The sequence below is a fragment of the Carcharodon carcharias genome, chromosome 12 (genome assembly GCF_017639515.1).
Source record: "Carcharodon carcharias isolate sCarCar2 chromosome 12, sCarCar2.pri, whole genome shotgun sequence".
Lineage (NCBI taxonomy): Eukaryota > Metazoa > Chordata > Chondrichthyes > Lamniformes > Lamnidae > Carcharodon > Carcharodon carcharias.
Window position 1 is genome coordinate 53,866,307 of NC_054478.1, and position 23,247 is coordinate 53,889,553.

Here is a 23,247-nt window from a genome sequence, read left to right on the forward strand (position 1 = left end):
CTAAGACAGCGAAGCTCATTGATGCAAGTTATTCAGCGCGATCCAGATCATTAGGCAAAGCCAATTTTAGAATATGCTGTGCATTTGTCACCTTATCTTCAAAAGCAACCCAGGCACTTCAATAAGACCCCCATTAGAAGTGGAGAATTCATCTTTCCCTAACAAAGTAGTGCACAAATGAAATAGACCGAGGTGGAACATTAGAGTGCTTTGGCAATAACAACCTTTATTTATATAGCATCTTTAACATAGCAAAATGTACCAAGGTGGCTAAACTATCAATGAACACCTTAAAAATAAAAGATACATATCTGCTTAGGAGCAGGATTCATGCCCATGAGAATTAAAGACAGATAACTGAATATGAGCTAGTAAGATGCCTTATGAATGGCCATCATTCTGAAATATTAAGTCTTTTTCTCTCCACAGGTACTACCCAAGCTGCAGAGCATTTTCAAGCAGTTTGTTTTTATTTCCAGCATCCAGAATGCTTTGCTTTTTTAGATAAGTGAATGATCTGTAGATCAGTTCCTGAACTGCTACAACTATGCAAATAAATCAAGCATAGGAAGACAACCAGGCATGGAAACAACATGGCATAGAAAGCCAGACAGTTTATTCAATTTACTCCCTCAAGGTAAAATATTTTCCATGTTTCACTCTATCCTTATGATTAAATGTTATGGGAGGAATCCAAGATGGAACACACTATACAAGTTGAGTGGTTGGAAATTGCTGCCATCATTTTGTACTTGTAGTCATTATCCTCTAGCTCTCAGGCACATCTTCCTTACTTAAGAACTCCTAAAAATGGTTAGTGGTGCTGATTCCATTTTTTCTAGGATGCTGGTCATGCTCCAGATGCCCCATCTGTCTTCATTTCCATGTAATGAAAAATCTGAAATTTATTGGTATTACATTGGAAATGTTATTTGATCTGGAATTTATCTAGCCATTACCTGTAAATACTTTTATTTTTCTAACCATCTATATTTCAATTCCACTTGTCTGCAACCAACATATGCAGCCTTACCTGTCATGCATCACATGCATAACGTCAAAAAAATCTTGAATTGCTCTTGCAATCTACAAGTCACTTTTCTATTTTCCTACCTTTAACAATTCTCATTTTGACATTTATTTCAACTTATTTAACTATCAGCTCCATTGTCCCAAAAGTTACGTTCATATTTAGTAAATGGAAAACAATTTATGCTTGCAGACACCAGACTTTTCTGTATGCTGCATGAACTTAAAATTGTGGTTGTATTGGAAAGTTAAGGTTTAGTTGTTCCTCTGCAAAATCTATGAATACTTAAAATATGCAACTATCACCTACCTAGAATCAGCTTGGGATTCTGCAGTTTCAACAGTAGACAGCTCTTTATCCAATTTCTGCCCATAATTCACAACCTGTAAATAAAAAGCTTAATGAAACAATGATATAAAAGCTAAATACTACAAATGAAAATACTCAGTTCGGGCAGTATCCATGAAGAGAGAACAAGAAAAGGTCATCAACTTGAAACCTTGTCTGCACAGATGCTGTCTGACTGCTGAGTACTTCCAGCGTTACTTTCGTTTGTATTAAATAAACCCTGTAATATATTGTCCAACTTAACATTTTTTGAAATGTCAAAAAAATCCTGACAAATATGCAAATGATAAAACAATTTAAATTTCAATTTCATATGACATTAATACGGTAATATATTGCCAGATCAGTGCGGACTTGACAGTTCCATTTGCCTAACAGAAATGTTAATAAACTGAACATATTAGCCTATATTCATTATCTTTCCCTCTCTTTACCAACCAGATTACCCACAAGGAGATTCTCCACTTGTAGTCTCTGCTTTTGCAATTATAGCTGTTACCAGAAGATATTAACTTTATTGTTTGGCTAAATAGGCTTAACCTTCTCAAGAATGAAGGATAAGTATACATGAGTGGTGATACATTTTGATAGGAAGAATGAGGAGAGACAATACGAGCTAATAGTACAATTTTAAAAGGTCTGTAAGAACAGAGGCCTATGGGTATTGTGCATATCTAGGAAGATGGCAGGACAGGATAACAAAACTGTTAATAAAGTATATGGGCTTTATAAATAGAAGAATGCACAAAAGTCAGTTAGTTATCCTAAACCTATATAAAACAGTACTTCAGCTCCAGCTGGAGCAGTGCATCTAATTCTGAGAACCATATTTTAGGAAGGACAGGTTAAAGATAAATCGGCAAAAGAATCAGAAGTGACATGAGGAAAAATACTTTTAAAATATATAAACGCAGTGCGAGTGTTTTAGGTATGGATTGCACTGATAGGGTGGTGGAAACAGGATTTCAGTAAAAGCTTTCAAAAGGCAATCTGATAAATAGTTGAAGAAAAACAACAGCAGGATATGGGGAGAGCCAGGAAGAGGGTCTAACTGGATTGTTCTTTGAAAGAGACAGAGACTTAATAGATAGTATAGTACAGCATTCAATCATCCATGCTGTACTACACCCAAGATTCTACAGACGATTTAGACAATTTAAAGATGCTAGATTTACTGGTCATCCAAAATGAAATAATCTTACCTCCACCAGTTTCTTCTTTGCTTCCTCACATGTTGCCTGAATCCCACTATATTTAACTTGAAGCTATTAAGAGAATATAAAAAGTTTACTATAATTTCATTGCATCCATTTGGTCATACATATGGTTACTAACCCAAGAGTTAACAACTCAGTTCTGAATGTCCATAACAAACACATGTACAACTTATTTTAAAGATCAATGGCCCTCGCAAAAAGTACTTAATATCTAACCTAGTGCCTTTATATACTCATGTTCTCTGGTTTACCCTAACTGACCTAGCTCAAATAGTCTATACATTTGGACTGTCTAATCCTTCCATTAGTTTAACAACCTAATTGTCCTGGCAACACACCCCAACACACAATCCCCTATTAAAAGTTTCATTACAGCTTGACTGCACTGGTCATTAAACTGCAATGAATTATGCAGTACAATTCCATAGCATTTTACTCAGCAGCCTTCGATTGTACACAAATGTATTACATTACCGTATTACATTACCGTTGTCTGCAAAGATATCTGCCAGATACTGGCCCATTCCTTCCATTGCGTCTACCTGGAACTCTCTGCAATCTCTTCCACCTCTGCATCAATGGTTCCTAAAACCAGATTTCTCTTTATCATCACAATCTTGCCATAGCTTCCTAGTGCTCCATCCAGGTTGTTGCCTAAGAGCTATGGCAAGTCTTGTGCAGGGACCACCCTTGCTTCCCAAACTGAGCCTCCATTGGTAACAATGACGTTAAAGTATAAGAATGTACCTCAATTTATATTCAGCCAAAATTCAAGTCTCAGCTTTGTTTTGCTTTTGCGTGGCACTTCTGTAATAGGCATTTTGAAATGTGAAAACAGAGTTTCAACAGGATTATCAACAACCTCAAACTTTGATTCCACTATCAAATGTATTGCCTATTTCAAATCAAGTTATGAGTGTGCCAGAACTATTGCAGGTCAACATTTGGAGATGAGAAATCATACTTTTGGTCCTGTTTATCGTCACTGTTTCCCTAATCCAATTCCCTAGATGCCTGCACAAACTCAATCTCATGTTGTACAATCTCAATTGCTGATTGAAGTTCAGCTCAGTTGAGTCAAAGACCATCACTAAAAACATTTACTTCCATCTCTAAAATATGGCTCCACTATTCCTACTTGTTTTTTTGAAACCTTCACTCATGTCCTTGTGACCTTCTGATTCAACTATTCCAATGGCCTCCTGAACTCCACGCTTTTAAAAGTCCAACTCATTCAGGCATCTTCCATCTGCAACCTATTCAAGACAACCTCTTTCCTGCCTGATCTCTAAAATGTTCCCATACTTCATTGCATGAACTTCAAAATCCTCACCCTGATCTTAAAAACCTCCTCAGCCTTGTGGCTTCCTATTTCTAGAATGTTTTTGCTTGCGCATTCTGTGCCCTTCCTACATTGTAAGAGCGATCGCAGAGTAATCTGAAACAATCTCCCTAAATCTGTCTTGCCATACCCTGCAACCACCCACCACCTATCCCAAGCATTCCAACAGAATTCTTCATTACTTGCCCAAATTTTCATGCTATTTCTTCTCAAGTCTGCTGCCAATTGTAAAGCAATTTGGTTGATTTTGCTACATTTAAAAAGGCGCTATATAAATTTAAGAAGTTGCTGAATTGTACTATAGCCTGCTACTGCAGGCTATATTAATGTTCAAAAAAAATCACAAATACCAGAATTTTTATGGAGAAATACACTTTGAAAATAGAAAACCAACACAATCCTCTGGTCAAAGTGATTACACTTGTTCAATTTAAAAAGGAATCCAAATTCTAAAAACTTATGATCCAAAGCAGCTTCAGAAATTCTCATTGCTCACTAGACAGCAAACTTTTGTATTATGAACAGAAAAAGAAATACTTTGAAAATACAGGAACATTTCATACCAGGATTTCATTCCAGAAACTTACCTCTTCCAACTGCTTTGACCGTTGCAAGATTTGCTTGTTCAAAGATGCAACTTGTCTTCGATGTTGCTGAGCGGCTCCAAGTCGTTCAGGGCGGTCCTCGGCTGAAAACTCAGATTGCTGCAATCATGAAAATTGCCATTTTACTTTAAAACTTACTAGCAACCACTGCTTGCTACTGAGTCACAAAGGAGCAGCATTGTGTTGAAATAACTACTGTCAAATGAGGTGACTGTGACTAAGAGAATGGAACTGAAAGAGAAACTACCCATTTAACATTAAGGTTTTATACATTAATTAATTTGCTTATACACCTAGTTTGTCTTTTAGAAATTTAAATTTCTAGAAGTACAATATTGTGGTTCTTAGAATAGGGGAAGCTCTGTGTATGTGAGAATGCAAAAGTGAGTGAGTGTAATAATCCTACACTCGCAAAGTCAGAAGATGATGTGCCAGATAAAAAGTAGGCACCATAATCTCATGAATGACTTTTCTTTCCAGTCCCACAGCATTACCTCTGGCGTCCCCAAGGATCCATCCTTGGCACCGCCCCTCCTATTTTTTCAATATCAGCCAAAAACAGACAGTTCGAAAATGTGTGAAAACATCCAGCTCTACGGCACCGCTGCAGCGTCTCTAAATTATCAGAATGCTTTCCCAACATTCAGTACTGGACATGCAGAAAGTTCCTCCTATTAAATAGTGGGAATACCGAAGCCACTGGGCAGAATTTTGCCCTTGATGGGCAGGCGGGCCCGACCGGCTCAACAGCAGGCGGGGGCGGGGGGGGGGAGCAGCTGATCGCTGGCGCCAAAAGGGGCCCTGCCACTATTTTAGGCCCACCCAGCGGGCCTGGGGGTAAGCGGCGGTGGAGAAGAGGGGTTCCCCAACTGTCAATGTGCGTGAAAGAGCACACATCTCTCTGGGCCTAAGTACTACCTCAGGGAGATTTATAAGGATCAAAAATAGAAAAATTAAAAATATTAAAATGTCCCCCTCATGTGACAGTGTCACACAAGATGGGTCCCATTAATAAATATGACTAAAACTTTATTAAATTTATTAAAAACAGACATGAAACCTCATCCTGCCAGTGGATGAGGTTTCATGTTTTATCAGAAGCCCGCTGGGGTTCCTGGCCTGCCCACCAGCCTTAAGGTTGGACGGGCAGGTCCCGCGTCGGCGAGTGGGTCCCACCCCCAACTCGCTGACGGAAAAATTCTCGCCCCCGTCTTCAGTCCCCACCACAAACTCCTTTACCTACCAGTGTTTTTGTTACCTCAAGACTAGATTATTCAAACCCACTCCTGACCAGCATCTGACATCTGACATTCTGCCTCTGTAAACTTGAGGTCAAACAAAGCTTTGCTGCACAAAGGTAACCAGCACTAAGTCCCTAATCACTCTTCTCCCTTGTATTCACTAACCTATATTGGCTGCCAGTTAAGCAACACCTTGATTTTAAAATTCTTATCCTCATTTTCAAATCCTTCATGGCCTCCCATCCATCCCCATATCTCTGTAATCATCTCTAGCCCTACATCCTTTAAAGATATTGGCACTCCTCCAACTAAGTCTCTTAAGAATCCCAATTTTAAATCACTTGACTATTGGTGGCCATGCCTCGAGTTACCAAGGCCCTAAACATCTCCACTGCTTTGCCTCTCGTTTCTTGTTTAAGATGCCTCTTAAAACTTAGTTCTGGCCACGCTTTTAGGCATCTCCCCCAGTATCTGATGTAGCTCTGTGGTAGCTTTTGTCTTGGCAATGCTTGTGAACGCCTTGTGACATTTTAGTACGTTCAAGCTACGATATAAATACAGGTTGTTGGTGTTTGCGAAGGTCCAGAACTATGCAGATAAATACCCCTAGAAGAGCAAAATCCAAATTGGATTATTCCCATTGCATGCCACCCTCATCCCACTCACCCTTCTAGCCCCCAACCCCATTTTCTTTAATCGCAGTACCTCTCCAAAGGTACATGTGGTCAAGAGTGTAGGCCAGCTGAACAGTTTGCACATGACTGCAATCAAGGGACAGGCAGAGAAAAGAAAAATTATGCCTCTTACCCATGTTGGGAAAAGTTTAACTTGAAAACTTTGCACTGTAGGACTTAAAAATTGCATCACTCTGATGTGTGTTAGTGCAGATATGTGTGGGAGTAAAGGGAGAATTTCTTGTACAACACTGTCCTAAGCAATAATTTACCAAATGAAGAAACTACCTAATGCACAAATGTGATGTTTTTATTTTCCACCTTAACAATTCTCCTAGCATGACATATCAAGCAAAATCAACATGGATTCAGCTACTAGAAACTCAGTCGAGACTCCCAAAACACATTTCACTTAGGACCTTTCAATTGTCCAATCATCAAATCCAGCCCACTCTTCGAGTCATATTAATCAACTTGCATGCCCCAAGTGCTTAACCCAGTACAACATTGGAATTAATTTGGTCTCTTCCAAATCCTTAAATGAAGTAACAAAATCTTGCTAGATTACATGCTCCAACATTTTTAAAATGCAAGCTTTATTTTTCAAGTGCAGTAGTGGAGATATTGCATTCTCAAATTCAGTCTTTCAGATTATATATTAAGCCAAATCCCCATGTGTTTGTACACGCAGATATAAAGATCTCATGACATTAACTAGCAGTATTCTGCCAGTATCCTGACCCAACAACGCCTCCATTAAAAAAAACTCTCCATTTATTTAAATTTGCTATTTGTAGCACCTCGATGAGTGCAAATTGCCTATACGAGAACAGTAATTTAATGGCTGAGAAATGCATTGAAATCCCCTTAGGATAAGGTACCTTACCTTTTCAGCATACTCTGATGCAATCTGTTTAATTTCTTCTGACTGTAATCCCACAATGTGACCCACTGTACTGGCAGTCAGTTTTCCCTGAAAGTCAAAGATATGAAGTAAATGCAAGCAACAAGCCATGGGCTGCAAAGATTGAAAAGTTAGAATGATAAAATCAGTTTCAACTTCAGTATTTGACAATGCAACATCTACTGGTGATTTGTGAATTAGCAAGTATTGCTCCATGCCATTTGGTGCCACTGGGCTACATTTAAGCATGAACTGTGCTTTTACGATTAACACACTATTACACTGCCAGGATGAGCAAAGGGATACACATCTTATACCAGTTTCTAGGGCAAATGTATTAGTTTAATAAAGAATATCCTGACAGGGGCAAAGTGAGTGCTCAGTCATGCTGGACAGGTCTTCCCTGATATTTAACACTTATTTATTAATGACATTGCTTTCTTGGCTCTGTGGATACAGACAACTGAATTTTTTCCTTTGGCAAGGGAGGAAGAAATGGTGTGGCAGAATGGAAACTAAGGTTCTGATTTAGTGGATAGGATTGCACTCGGTTATGTTATTCCTATCACACTTGGGTTATGGCACTATACATTTGAAGAATTATTTTAAAAAAAAAATCCCTGCACTTAAGTTTTCTGGAACACTTGTCAAACCTTTCAAGGATGTAATCAATGATACAATTTATGAAAGGAAACTACAAAGAATTAAACAAATACTTAAATTTATAAAGCGTCTTTAATATAAAGAAACATCCCAAAGAATTTCAGAAGTGGGGGAAAATAGGAGACAAACTGCACACAAACAAATTTATTAGCTCTCCTAATCTTGAAGGTGGTGGCTCTAATGCATTATAAAGATTAGGAGTGGTTATGGCAATGGATTAGTAATCCAGAGAACAAGAACTCAAATGGCAGTTTGAGAATCTGAAGTTTAAAGCACATCTGGTACCACTAGAAGTAACCATGAAATAGTAATTATAAATATTTAATACTTCAGTAATATGGTTTATGAAAGGAAGCCTACCATCCTTGGTTTAGCCTACTCGTGACTCTTGTGCCATGCCAATGTTTCTGAATCTTAACTGCCCTCTGAAATGACCTAGTAAGTCATTGTATTTCAAGTCAGCCAACCACAAACTTCAAGACCAAATAGGGATGAGCAATACCCATATTTCAAGAGTGTATTTGAGAGAAAGGGATGGGCGAAGACATTAAATGTTAACACAAGTATAAGATACTAAATTTGAAGTGAAGGATTGTTGCCAACATAGGTCAGTGAGGCAGGCTGAAACATTCAGCGTAGATTTAGGCTGCAGTATTTTGATGAGCTGGAGTTTGAGAGTGGAATGTGAGAAGTCAGCAAGCAGGGTATTTGAAGTACTCAAGTCTGCACAAAAGCACAAGCAAAGGTTTTATCACCATATGGGTTGAGGTAAATCACAGTTATAGGTGTAGAAGCAGATAGTTTTTGTGATGGCAAGAGAATGGGCTGGAATCTCAACTTGAGTCATATAGGGTGCTGAGGGCAAAAACTATCTGGTTCAACAAGAGAAGTCACAGGCTTAGTTTACTATCAATGATATTTTCGATTGTTGCAGACAGATTAAGTGTATCTCAATTGCTAAAAAATGTACGGAGCAGATTTATAGGGTCCTGACTGGACTCCAATTCAGCAACTTCCTATACACCTCAATGGTTTCATGATCACAAAAAGCAAGATGTGAGATACAATATATAAAATGAGGAAGAGAGTTCCAGAAAACAAAACGTACACAACTGTAAATCTGCCCAACATAGATTTAAAAATGTTTATTTTTTCTTGAATCCTATCTTGAAATATTACAACAAATGGATTGAATTAATGATGTACTTTGAATCACTGCTACAAAGAGGAGAAGCAAATAAAAGCCAACTTAAACTTTCTTTGGTGGGTACTAAGAGAACAGAGAATATCACTTTGCTTTGTTAAATGTGTTTTCTCTTGCTGTCACTTTGACAGGAATGTGAACTGTTTCCAAAACCTGACAGGCGTAATAGTATTGGGAAAACTTGCCTGTGAATGAGTCCATAAATAAACAACAGCATTTCAAATATGTCTACACACTATTCCAATACTTCAAACTCTAGTACATTACTTGCAGCATTTCATATAAAATTCAGAACAGCACTGCTTTGAGAGCAATAAAAACATCCAAGTTTCTGCAAAAACTCAGCTATACAACATACAAATTAAGAGGAGGACATCAGCACCTCGAGCCTACTCTGTCATTCAATAAGACCATGACTGATCTGATTGTGGTCTCAAAACTACATTCCACCTACCCCACCCCTCCAAAATAACCTTTAACTCCCTTGTTAGTCAAGAATCTGTCAACCTCTACCTTAAAAATATTCAATGACCCTGCCTCCACTGCTCTCCAGGAAGTGTGTTCCAAAGACTCATGACCCTCTGGGCGAAAATAATTCTCATTTCAATCTTAAATGCAAGACCCCTTATTTTTAAACAGTGTCCCCTAGTTCTAGTCTCTCCCACAAGGGGGAACCTTCTTTCAGCATCCACCTTGTCAAGGAAGAAAATAGATAATTTTAAATCTTGTTAATTATAGATATGGTATAGAAATTCCATTTAGATCCCAAAGCTCTGGCTTGTATGTTACACTTAATTTTTAGAAACAATAATAGTTTCCTTCTTGCAGCTTATTAGTAAAAATCAGATGAAACAAATGACAAAGAAGTCGAGGATCAATGTTTAAAAAAAAGTATCCCTAACTTAATCTCACATTGTGCATTATGTATACATTTGTATATGGCCTTTTAACATTTAAAATTAATTACCTCTTCAGTTGCCATCACAGCCATTCCAGTCATCAGCTTTTTAATGCGAAGCTGCAATCAAACAAATGGAAATCAAAATTTTAAATCTTTAATTATCTGTTAAGAACTTGAGCCTCAACTACTTCTCTAACTGCTACAACTATGTTAAAAGCAAATGATTTGTTTGGAAATTAATCTCATGTTTGATAATATTCTCAAAAATAAGATTTGTTCCATTTGTATATGATTCAATTTGTTGACTATTCAGGTCCACAATTCTCAAGTAGTTCATCTAACATCTTTACTTAATGGCTCCACTTCGATATCAAATGTACTTGATTTCTGAAGTGGCCTAGTAAATCACTCTAAATCAAACTTGAACAATTGGGATAAGCAATATACGTTAGTCTTGCCAGCAATACTCACATCCCAAACAAATCAAAAATCGTGCAAAAACCCTTTCAAAATAAAAGATGGGCAAATGCACATCTGAAGTTTTGAGTTGTTTTCCTGGGCCTGGACAGCCAGAGCTGTTGTCAGCTTGGATTGAACTTCTATTTCCTGCTGGATTCCCGCCAATAAAACCCTCATAATGGAACCAGAGAGTTCCCAGGACATGGCTATGTTTGAAAAGTCAAAATTCAGTTAATTTTCTTCTATGAATTTTTCAACTTTGAATTTTAATTAATTAGTCTTCTAGATTTTTCCCTTTCCTTTTCTATTGACAATATTAGGGTGATGTGAAGTTAGCCACCGTTTTGGTGCATGTGACATTTCAATTCTCGTGCAATTTACCCAATACAAATTATCCAGTTACTTGCTGACATTAAATCAGGTTTAATCAGCTAAAGGACATTAACATTCGGCTAACACAATTCTAATTTTCTAAGTCAAGGGTGCAGACAGTCTGGCCCTCAAAGTCCGGACAACTCAGTCTAGTATGCACTTGTATTTATTTCATGGTTTATCCTATTTGAATTTCACGGTTCCAGAGGTTTGAAAAGTACTATTTTTTTTAAGCAAAACCCAGTATCTACAATGTGAATTGTATGCAAATTAAAAAACATGGTTTTAAATTTTATTTGTGGTTCCCGGATTTTAATTAGTATATAAGCTGAAGAATTATACAAGCCATGAGGGAAAGATGAAAAGGCAATTGCTTCAAGACATTTCTCATTACAAAGACAGTATGCACAATAATGTACCTCTTCAACGGCCTGCAAATCATCTTCCTCAGATATGTCAGTCGCCCCAGTTGCCAGTCCAGTTCCCAGGGCACCTTTTTTGTCTTCACTCTGTAAAACATAATAGAAAATTATTGTGCAAATAAGTGATGCATCGCCTCAAAGTGACACCAGCAGAGAAAAAGATTAGAATCTGGTTATATCAGTAAAAGACTGCAATAAGATCCTTCGATGGCACATTTGACTGACACATGAATTAAGGATACAAATAGTTGGCAACTTAGAAAAATGACTACACTTCAAAAGCCAAAAGGAATTATCACAAACTAGCACCATTCTCAATTCCTGCTATTCTCCTGATCACGACCCCCAAAATTGGGTGGCAGCGGGAAGAAATAGAAAAATACCTTTTAAATACCTCTTACTGTGGGAATGTATGATTTGTTGAACTAAACTCAACATTTTAACCAACATAAGCTCAGCTTAATTGTTTATGTTGAGCAAAGCAAACAAAAAAGGAAAAATCTCAAAAGGTAAAATTAAATCTTTTGAATAAATGAGTTTGTTCAAATTTAATTCTTACCTTTTCAGTTTTCGACTGTCTGCTTAAACCATACTTACTGGAGAAAGAGGGAGAAAAACAGATCAGTACTGAATAAGGACATTCTTCAAATGATCAAAAGTATCTTTATTAATTTGCTTGCATCATATATATAATACACCAGCTTTGGAACCAATGTGGATCATATCCAACAATCAAGTGCCATCATATGCAGTGCCCAGCTATTCCATTATTTGAAAACAACTTTTAAGCATGATTAATTTCAAGCAGTAATAATAAGCAGGATAGACTTGTAATATTTGAAGCTAATCAACCACTGACAATACCATCATTATTGGCTTTGCAAAGCAATCTATGGAATGAGTGTGCAAGAGAACCAAAGCAACTATCGAATCAAGTGAAATATTTACAACAGCTGTACTATGACTTGATCCACTAAGGTCAAGGTTAATAGGTTTTTCAGTGGTCCAGTGAATTAAAATTTTCAATGCATTTAATGTATTTCAACTACAATTTAACTAGCCAGCAAGCAGAGCTCTGTGCATGTACAGAGACATGTATACACCAAAAATCTCAGCCGAGTTCATTGGCAGCACAGTGCAGTATTCAAGTGTCAAAGGTATCCCAGGACTGTTGCTATACATCGCACTGAGTACTAGTTTAAGACTAGCACATATTGCATAAAGACAAATTATTTCAATTAGAAACTTATAACTGGTGTTAAGAGTTAGAAATCTATTTGAATTTCTTAACTACAATATGGTATGTTCCATCTTTGCTAAGTAAATACATTCCCTACATCCCCAGATGACATCTCAAAATCTACTTAAGTACTGCAGAACTGTTGTAAAAACCTTAATGTTTTTTGCTAATAGTATTAATTTTGGAATTTAAGATTTCTTTGTCTGGATACAGCTTTATTATTTGAATCTGTTTTCAAATTGAACAAAACATTGTAATAGTTTAAATGAAAAAAATGTTTTCATCCCCACCACAGTCCTGATTAAGAGTCATAAACAGCATTCCTTTGTGGACATGACCATGGTGCACTGAACCTTCTCAACCTCTCTGCAGCCTTTGACATGAATAGGCCATGCCATTCTCCTCCAATGCCTTCCTTTGCTACAGCGGAGTAAGACTGCTCTGCCTGGTTCCACTCACCTACCCAGTGGCAGCTAAGGAATCTGCTGCAATGAATTATCTTCAGAGCCCTTTGCCTAGTGAGTCCAAAATCTATCCCCGACTTCTATTTCTGTTACTTGCTGCCATTCAAAGACATCATCCAAATATATGGCTTCAGGTTCCACATGTATGTGGATAGCACCTTGCTCTACCTCACCACCAGCACATTCAAACCTTTCACTCTTTCACTGCTTATGTACCGTCAAGTCTGCTTGCCGACATCTGATCCTGGATAAGCCATAACTTCATCTAATGAAAAAAAAAAATTGGAAATAACAAAGCCAATGTCTTTAGCCTTGACCACAACTTTTTTCTCTTGCCACAGGCTCCATTCTGCTCTCTGGCCACTGTCTCAAGCTGAATGGATTGTTCACAACATTGGTATCTTAGTTAACTGAGTGGAGCTTGTAGCCCCGTACCCTGTTCAGCATAAAGACCCCCTATTTCCATCTCTGTATTATCACCAGTCTCCATCCATGTCTCAGCACGCCTGCTGCCGATACCCTCATCCAAGTTTTTGTTATCACCAGGCTTGATTATTCAAATGCTCTCCTGGTCAATTTCCCTTCATCCACCCTCATCAAGTTTGAGCTTATCCAAAACTCTCCTGCTAATATCCTAATTCAACCAAGTTCTGATCACTCATTAACCGCATGCTTGCTAATTTATGTTAGTTCCAAGTCCACGATGCCTTGATTTTAAAGTTCTCATGACCCAATTCTTGTAAATTCGTCCAAACCTACAACCCTTCAAGAACTCTGTTCTTCCAGCTGTAATCTCTTTTGCGCATCCCTTACTCCACCAAACAGCCATATCTTCTGCCATCCAGAACCTAAATCAAGAAATTTCTTCTGTTTCTCATTTTAAAATACTCCTTAAAGCCCAACTCTGACCAAGTTTTTGCTAATCGCCCTGATATATCTTTTGATTCGTGTCAATTTTTGTCTGATTTAACTCCTGTAAAGCATCTCCATTTTCCCAAGTTAAAGGTGCTACATAAATGTTAGCTGTTGTAGATTTATCAATTAAGAAACCAACAATACTAAATTCAGGTATCAATAATGAAGTGCAAAGTTTTAAAAACATGTACTAGCTTTTTAAAGTTGTGCGAAAGATTGCTTTGAAATGAAAATTAAGACTAAATACTCACATGAGGGAATCAGGAAAGCTAATGAAAATGAAGAATGTAAGAAAACAACAAAAGTAGTGAGAAAAGAATAAAAGTTTTAACATAAAGCAGGAAGAATAAATTGTAAGCAATTGAAAGATTTGATAGCCATTAAAATTAGTATTGAAATACAAACAAAAAGAGCAGTGGCAAGGAAAGAAAATACCTACTAAAGGTGTGGAGATAAATTACAGTATAAAGTAAATGCTACAATCATTCTATCTTGTAAAAAACATTAACTGACAACTGGTGTATGTTAGCCATTTTCAAAGTATGTAACATTACAATTTAGTCACAAGTTTAGGTGCAGTTAAGGGATCACATCTCTTCCCTCAGAGTTAACCATGTAGTCATTTTGTTACAAGTTGGAAAGCAATCACACCTTGCACTATGATAGACTTGGCAGCAAGAGAAGTAATTTCCATAAAGGAGATTCTGATTTGTTCAGCTCCATCGCATTTTCACTAATCAAAAGGAGAGGCAAAGTGCAGTAGTAAACATGTCAAATTTATTTAAATAGCACAAAATAAAATTTAAATAATTTGAATCTCAAATTTTTCAATTGACAAAAGGTGCCACTAATTCCACTCAGACCTTGTACTCCCAAACCTGACTTGTTCAGATTCTGTGAACAAAACTGTAGTTCCCCAGCTGAGATTAATTTTCAACCTCCTTCTAAAAGATTGTTTGTTGAAATGTTTTATAAATCTTATTTTATCAGTTCATATGCATCTCAATTTAATAAATGGTTAAGTATTTAGATTTATTCAGACATCTCCAATTTTAATTTAAAACTCTTGGACAAATCTGAAGTTTAAAATCAAATACTAGATGCATGTTTTATAGTGGACAACTTTTCTTAAAGTCAATTCTTAAATGTGTACAAGCTTAAAGTATATTGCATTGAACATTGTATATGCTCCCCAAAAAACAAAACAATTTTAATAAATACTCTATACATGAAACTTTAATTTCTCTGTTCTCTCCACAGATGCAGTCTGACCAGAGTATTTCCAGCATGTTTTGCTTTTGGTAACATTTTGTTTGGAGCAAATTTTTGTTATTACCACACAAAGTCAAAACGAATACAAATCAATCAAATCTGAGGCAATGAGGCAAAACCATAGTAACTAAACAGATGATAAACTAAGTTGAAAAAGCTTGCATTTCTGGGATATATGTATAAACACAATCAATAACAAATGGGATGAAAGTAATCTCCATCTATTACAAGTTCTGAACTCAAAAGGATTTGCAGCCTCAATCTAAAATGTAATGGGATGGCCTCACAATACCAAAGAAACAAACTTACTCAAAAGGATAGAGGTTGAAAACTGTACTGAAGGTGCTATATACATACCCTTCCTATATCTTCACAGAGAAAACCTCTTCCTACTAATGCTGCACAGGTGTCTGTAGCATATGCCTTAAGCTTTTTTTGCATTAGTAAAGTCTCACCAAAATAGCTTTGCATCCCTCATTGATTCACCTTCCAGGCATCCCTGACATTTTGGTTATACTTCCACTTTTATCATCATGATCTTACAGGAGGCAGCAAATTAAGTGGCCACCTCTGCATTCGCCATCCAGTTAAGGGGAGATGGTGGCACAGTGGAAATGTCACTGGATAAGTAATCCAGACACTAAGGTCAATGCTCTGGGGATGAGAGTTCAAATCCACCCTGGTAGAGAGAGAGTTTGAATTCACTTAATAAATCTGGAATTGAAATCTAATCACAGTAATAGTGACCATGAAACTATCATTGCTTGTTACAAAAAGAAACCAATCTGGGTCACTATTGTCCTTTAGCACAGGAAAACTGCCATCCTTACCTGGTCTGGCCTACATGTGACTCCAGACCTACAGCAATGTGGTTGACTCTTAACTGAGCTCTGAAATAGCCACTCAGATCAGGGGCAATTAGAGATGGACTACAAATGCTAGCCTTGCCAGCAACACCCATACCCCATGAAAGAAAAAGGATGACGGGGGAGGACATGGGCAACAGAGGATCAACTGGCACTCTCACTCAGTGAGGGGGGCAATACTAATGCAGAGGGGTGAGGGTGCCTCAAATTGGAAGTGCTGTTTAATGGCTGAGGGTTTAATAAAAATGAAGGCCCAGAGCTGTTAGGGCCATCAGTGTGGAGGAGCAGCTCCTCCATATGAATGCTTTTAGCTGCAGGAGTGCCTGCTTCAGTCTTGGGGCTCTGTAATGGCAGCATAGACACTTTCCAAGACTGCACTGTTGCGCACAATTATGGATAAACTGCCCTTTTACCTACCTTGACTGGCTCTCTGTTAGGGATGGTTAAGCAACTACTGTTGCAGGGAGCCCACCTCAGAGAAAATTTCCTGAAGGTGGGAACTTGGTGGAAAGGCCTGACACACCTCAGGTCAATTTTTCTTAACCCATGTCTCCAAAAGGGCTCGGAAGATTCAATTTTTTCAACAAGCTATCCTGGATTTTTTGGATGTGGGGGTTGCTGACAAGACCAGCATTTAATTACCCACCCCCAACTGCTCTAGAGAGGGTGATGATAAGTCACATTCTTGACAACTCAGTAGTTTTCTAGGCCATTTCAGGGGGCAATTAAGAGTCAAACACATTGCTGAGGGCATGAAATTACAAATAGGCCATATTGAATAAGGATGATAGACTTCTTCCCCTGAAAGGGGAAGTGAACCAGGTGGGCTTTCCCAACAATCCAAGAGTCACATGGCCACCATTATTTATACCAGCTTTCTATTCTGGATTTATTAAAAGATAACTAAATTTCCCTACTGGCATGGGATAGGAACTCATGTTTCAGATATCAGTCCAGGATTGGATTATTAGTCCAGTAAAATAGTCACTATGTCACTACTCCCAATCTTCAACTATCCACTGTCACACGTGATTTTGCACCACATGAAGTGTGGCGATTGTCTAGAGGTCCTAAATTTCTCTATGTAAAAGGAGATAATTAGGGCTCTGTGCATCTATGTAATCAATCTTAACTGAAACATTAATGTGAATAGCATTAAATAAGAAGAATTTTTTTTGACCCAAATAAAACTAGGAAGTGAGATTTGGTATAAAAGCTCCAAGATAGACCCAAAGCCTACCCATATCAAACATAATACTGCTGATCCATAAAAAGTGCCCAGAGTTTGCAAATGTCACAAACATTTTTGCAGTAGTAAAATAACCTTAAGAACTCAAGTTGCCAAGTGGGAACACACAAGAAGTGAAGTGGGTACAACTTCCAAATAGCTTGTACACAATGGAACAACAGCTAAAGGTGATCTAACAATCCAACTGCAAGTGGGCTATGAAAGACTGAAATATTAATCCCAAATAGAACTAGGTTTAAACCAAAAGCTGAATGATACGAGGAGATTCTCCAGAATATACTGAAGATGGGACCAAAAGCTGCAGTCCCATTTTGTTTAATGAGCTCTAATAGTAGATTCCTTGTAGGAACTAACTAAAGGATCCAGTCACGCTTTCAGTGATAGGTTTATCAACTAGATGGTTCCAGTTTTGGATACAGTATATGTCATTCCAAATGAAAGTACAGATTTTTCCTTCAAGGCAATGGCATCTTCAAACCATGACTGAAAAATAAGATCTGCAAGGCCAAGCATATTGTTTTGCTTCATTTTCATCTCATGTAACTGAGTGACAATTAGCTCCCCAAAGGAGTACAGCATAAAACAGGCCAAACAATAAATGCAGAAAGGTGCTCAGTATAACGTGGCAAAGTTTACTGCACCCATGGGAATGAGGATGCCCAACGGGCTATGGCTTGATTTATTACTTAATGTGTTCTGAAAAATGTGGCTTTTTCTTGTGGGAGACAAATTTGTTGTATATGGAATTGTGCTTTGCAAATTGGTTGCTGTATATAATTATGTAACAAAAGTAACTACAGTTAGTAAATACTAGTTATTGCCTGTCAAGAGTTTTATCGCACTTAGGTTGTGACACCATATAAATGAACATTTGTTTTTTTTTGAGCCATTTTCTAGCTCTGGAAACAGACTGACCTCACTACTTTTTCTGACTGCTGAAGCAGAGATGCCCTTTTTTTGTCTGTTGCACCTGTGAACAGTTATACATTCTGGTAACTCCAAACCAAACAGGATTTTGGTCACATGTATCTCCTCTATCAAGGAGTGGAGTGAAACAATGATTTGATAGCTTCACACTTACACAGCAATGCTTTTATCCAACTTTATTAATATAGGGTTCCATTAAATAAAATAGCAATGCACTGCCCTCAGAAGGCTTCCTTTAGCCCTTGGGATATCTAGCATCATGTTCATATTAATGAAATACATTGAACTTACCAGATAGGTGGAATCCATAATGGATATAACAAACTGTTCATAAAATGACAGTTGAGTAATTATATGTAAAAGATACAATCAAAAAAGATATCAATATGTATTATTAGGCTTGATAGCACCATTTAGAAAAGGCTTAATTAGATAGTCACATTGGACATCATATCTTGCCCTCAATGTAATTTGGATAACCTGGAGTTGCAACTATTCTAAATGTAGAATAGAAATTAACTGCCAGTATATCAAACTGCCTAAAAAAAAGTACTGTATAAACAGATTACCTGCCATTAAACACTTAAAGTTAGGATGCTTTATACTCAACTTACCGGCCAAATTCTAAAAGGGTAGAATGGACTCTAGATTCTTCATCTACCAACTCTCCTGCTGCAACCAACCGTTTGTACTTGCGTTGTGGTTTATAAACATCCTTTGAAAGTGAAAGAATTCAAAATTCAAGTGAACATGCAGTCAACTCTTAACAATATGCTACGCCTTCAACATAGTAAATGTCTCAAGGCACTTCACAGGAGTTTCATCAAAAAAGTAGTGAGACAGAGACATATTAGGCTGGATGACCAAACATTTGGCCAAAGAAGGATAAGAATTTTAAAATCAAGATATTGTTCAAACAAAAGTCACTGGAACTGGACACGGGCAATGGATTGTTCAATCTTAAACTTATGGAGGGTGGAAGATGGGAGGTACGCCAGGAATGCAGTGAAAAAGTCAAATCTAGAGGTAACAAATGTACAAATGAGGATTCAGCAGATAAACTGGGTGAGGATAGAGTCAGGAAATGATACGTAGGTGGAAGGAGGCAATCTAAGTTATGGCGCGGATATGTGGTCGGAAGCTTATCTTAGGGTCAGATACAACAAAGGTTAGCACTGTAATTTTCATAGAGACATATCTTAAAATAATGTGTACTTCTTTTAATCACTCCTTTTTAAAATTTCAAACTAATTTTCTTAGGTAATTCAATGTCAAAAGCAATGCTCAGATGTTGATGTACAAGATAGTATCCTGTACTGAAACTGCAGCAATTTGTAATACAGCGCTGATTAAAGAGAGTGCTAGATTAAAATTGTAGTTAGGAATAGAATTGAAAGTGTCAAAGAATCTGTCAAGTATTCTATGAAAAAAGCATGCTACAGAAAGTAAACTGAATAACATGCACTTTATGGTTTTATTATGTTGGAGGTTCACTTTAGAAGGCAGAGAAAAAGTTCACATTGTACGTTAGGAGGTTAAATTGGGTAAAGTCTCCGGGACAAAATGTTCTTTCATTGAAAACCATACAATAGGTTGGGCCAGTGCCCATTTTAAGGAACAGTAAATCAAACTTTGCCTTTAGAGCAGGTATTTTAATGCTGAATCGTCAGTAACTAAGTAATATAAATACAGTTAGTCTAATTTAAGATTCTAGATGCGATTATCTCCCCATTCAGCTGGAACATTCCAGAAAAATCTCCGGTCTATTTCCATCCTCATCTTTCTACTTTTCCACTCCATTTGCTGCCAATCACTCTTCCTCTACCTTCTCAACTGCCTATCCTCCTGCTTCTTTTTCAAATTAAATTATCCTACACTCCTTAACTATGCTCGACTTGAATGTCTCCAGTTTAAGGTTATTTGAGAATAAAGTGTTTGACATGTTTTTGGACATCAGGTGAATTTACACTAAGTTTCAATGGCATGGCAATTTTTTTTGGCTAAAATACATGAACAAATCACCTGATGCTCACTTATTTTAGCTCCCTTGCTTCCTCTCTTAACTGCCTCCACACCATCATCAAGAGATCCAACTATATTGCCCTGCTCTCTTTGCAAAAAAGCAAGCTCAATAAAATGTAAGTGATTGACTGAAACCCTATTACTCTCTGCCTACCCCCACTTCACAATGATATACCCTCTCCTCTTCCCTCCCCAACCTTAGTGCAAATAACCTTGCCTGATCTGAATAATGCACTTGGTCATGATTCAACAAGACTCAGTGGGTGATCAACTAATCTCTAAAGATATGAATGCAAGTCATGCAAAAGATAAACAGGTACACAAATAGCAACTGAAAAAAGTACAGAAATGTACAGTTGTTTTATACTGGCACAGTTAGGCAACATTCTGCTCACATTTCAAATCAAAAAAGCTTTGGTGACAATAATCAAATATAAATTTAAACAGAGGAATGAATTTCAAAATTCAAAAGAGAAATATGTTAACTATGTTGGCTGCATACTACATTTTTATTAGAGTACTGGAATTGGAAGTGAAAAATGATGACAGTAAACAACTGCTCTCTTAGCAATCTTTACTCACAGAAACTTCTACAACTGCTTTCATAGCTTTGCCTTTCCGTTGCTTGAAATCATCATCCTATTACAAATAGGAATTGAAAATACATTTAATTTATTGAAAAATACAGTAATTTTAGCCCTGATATTTGAAAAATGTTCACTAATTATTTCTAATGATACAAGCAAGTCAAAACTTCACTATCAAAATACTGAGTTAAGTGTTTCTCTGCCTCTTTTTATTTGGAGGCCATTTTGAGATCAGGCTACGGGCTTCCTACAAATTAATGAATATCACAGACAGACAGTAGCTCTGTGTGGCCAGGATAGAGAAGAGGCTGTTTTGGCTTTCTGAACTACCACAACCAGATGAGAGGGGGAAGGTGGTCTCTAGTCAGATGGGTCCTGCGCCAATAAGAATTCCAGAGATTTGTCCTGGCATGGACAGGGGGAAGAATACTCATTGAAACAGGTTTTAGTGCTGGTGGTAGATTTAAGAAACTCCCTGAAAACTGAGGAAAGTGCCTCGAGATGGTCACTCAAAGTTACTACTTGGTAAAATGGGGAAAGGGAATCCATTGGAAGCAACAGTTTGCTATAAGGACTGTATTTCCATGATGTGTGATAAGTGTAAAATGGGAACGTACCTCTCTGCAGTTCAAAGTATCAGCTGCCTACAAAAGAAAATAATATTGCTGAAAAAAAGACCGAAGCTTTTTTGTCTTGAATTCATCAGGACAGATGCATGAATGCCAAATTTCAAAGGGAGCAACAATTTTTACTGAATGAGAAAAAGCTGCTGATTGGATGGCAGTATAAATTGTTGTTTCCTTTGAATTTAGCATTCTTCATCTGTCCTGATGAATGCAAAATGAAAAGTGCGTCTCTTTTTCAGCAATACTCCAAGTTCTGTACTCCCAAATGACTTAAGTGATTAGTCAATAGTGTTTTCAGCCATTTGTTACATTAAAAGTTTTAAAATGTGAAATTGTGTTGTGTTATTCTTTGAGCTATCAACTGGAAGTTCAAATCGCTTTTTAAAAGTTGAAAGTCTCTATGGAGATTGTAACACTTTGAAAGTATTTCATCATATCACATAGTCGCAAATATGGACCCCATTATAGCGAGGTTCTAGTGTGTATAAGTTTCTTCCCAGTATAGTTTATAATTGATTCACTCCAAACTGATTCACTAGCAAAACTACTGAAGATACACATAACTTAGCTCTATCATTTAGATAAATCTTGTATCTTGGATTGAGGTCCTTCATCAAAACTGTATGGTCAGGTTAGGAGCTCTTTACAGAATTGATTAAAATAACACTTCAAAAGTTAATATACATGATTACATATAGGTTCAATAATTTAACTGTCAGATTCTCACCCATCTATTAGTTATAATTTGCAGCATTCACTATATTCTCTACTACTGATTGTCGATACCCCTACATCCTAACATTATTGTTGCTGGACTTCTTGATTTTAAACACAGTCATTTAACAAGTATAGAAAGTCTAAATTAAACACACTAAATTTTAGAAATCTAGGTAACTATTTTTCTTAAGTTGCAAGGTAAACTTTATTCTTGATCAAAGCAATACTGTTGGGCATAGAATTATCCTGAGACCCAAGCTCAACACCACCAGAATCAACTTCATTCAGACAAGACAAACCAATATAATTGTGACTGTAATTAAAAAGTGACAAATTGAAAATTCAGTACATTTATTAAAAGATTAGAGTCCCAAAATTCAAATTTATTTGAATTGTCTCCATCAATTGCTGCTATTTAAATTTCCTAGTCAAGTATCAGAACTTAAATCGGGAAATAATCAAAGCAAATTACAACTTTACATAAATATTTTCATAAGTTGCTTATAGACAAGCCTCACACTGTACATCCCACATTAACAATACTTTTTAATTTAAATATACTGGGAAACTCACCTCAAGTAGACTATGAGTTTTCTGAAATTGAGATACTGAAAATGATCGAATATAATCTCCCATCTCTTCTCTGGTCTCAATTGCACGTTTTACCAACCACTTAAAAGCAGAAATAATAGAGATGAAGTGTTACTTGTTTCTAGTTTGCCCTAAAATCTACTCAAGATCACAAATAAAATCACAAAAGAAAACTTAACAACAGTCACCTGAAAAGTTTCAGATACAAAGTCTGGCTTCAAAATAATTGTTCTAATAAAGTGGGGGAATTGGGGAGAATGCAAAAAAAAAAAACTAGCCTAAAGCTTGTGGTTCCTTAAAAAGTGAAAATAATTATGTCTTGCTGCTGATATTGAACTTACCCACAGATTTTCACACACTAAGAGAATATGGGCTTTTACAATGGTGTC

General features: G+C 37.0%; 1 protein-coding gene across 3 annotated transcripts in view; it reads right to left on the reverse strand.

Annotated features, from left to right (window-relative positions):
- The window catches only part of ccdc93 (coiled-coil domain containing 93), a 57,694-nt gene that overhangs the window by 22,987 nt on the left and 11,460 nt on the right, over positions 1–23,247 (reverse strand). For 2 of the 3 annotated variants that reach the window (XM_041201163.1, XM_041201165.1), the window contains exons 5-15: positions 22,841–22,939; positions 20,920–20,976; positions 18,930–19,030; positions 14,253–14,270; positions 11,942–11,978; positions 11,380–11,469; positions 10,196–10,246; positions 7,344–7,430; positions 4,525–4,641; positions 2,581–2,643; positions 1,340–1,413 (exon numbers count right to left, since the gene is read on the reverse strand). In XM_041201163.1, the coding sequence (XP_041057097.1) occupies positions 1,340–1,413; positions 2,581–2,643; positions 4,525–4,641; positions 7,344–7,430; positions 10,196–10,246; positions 11,380–11,469; positions 11,942–11,978; positions 14,253–14,270; positions 18,930–19,030; positions 20,920–20,976; positions 22,841–22,939 (794 nt within the window). The remainder of the gene's footprint in view (positions 1–1,339; positions 1,414–2,580; positions 2,644–4,524; positions 4,642–7,343; positions 7,431–10,195; positions 10,247–11,379; positions 11,470–11,941; positions 11,979–14,252; positions 14,271–18,929; positions 19,031–20,919; positions 20,977–22,840; positions 22,940–23,247) is intronic. The other variant, XM_041201164.1, reaches the window with a different exon arrangement.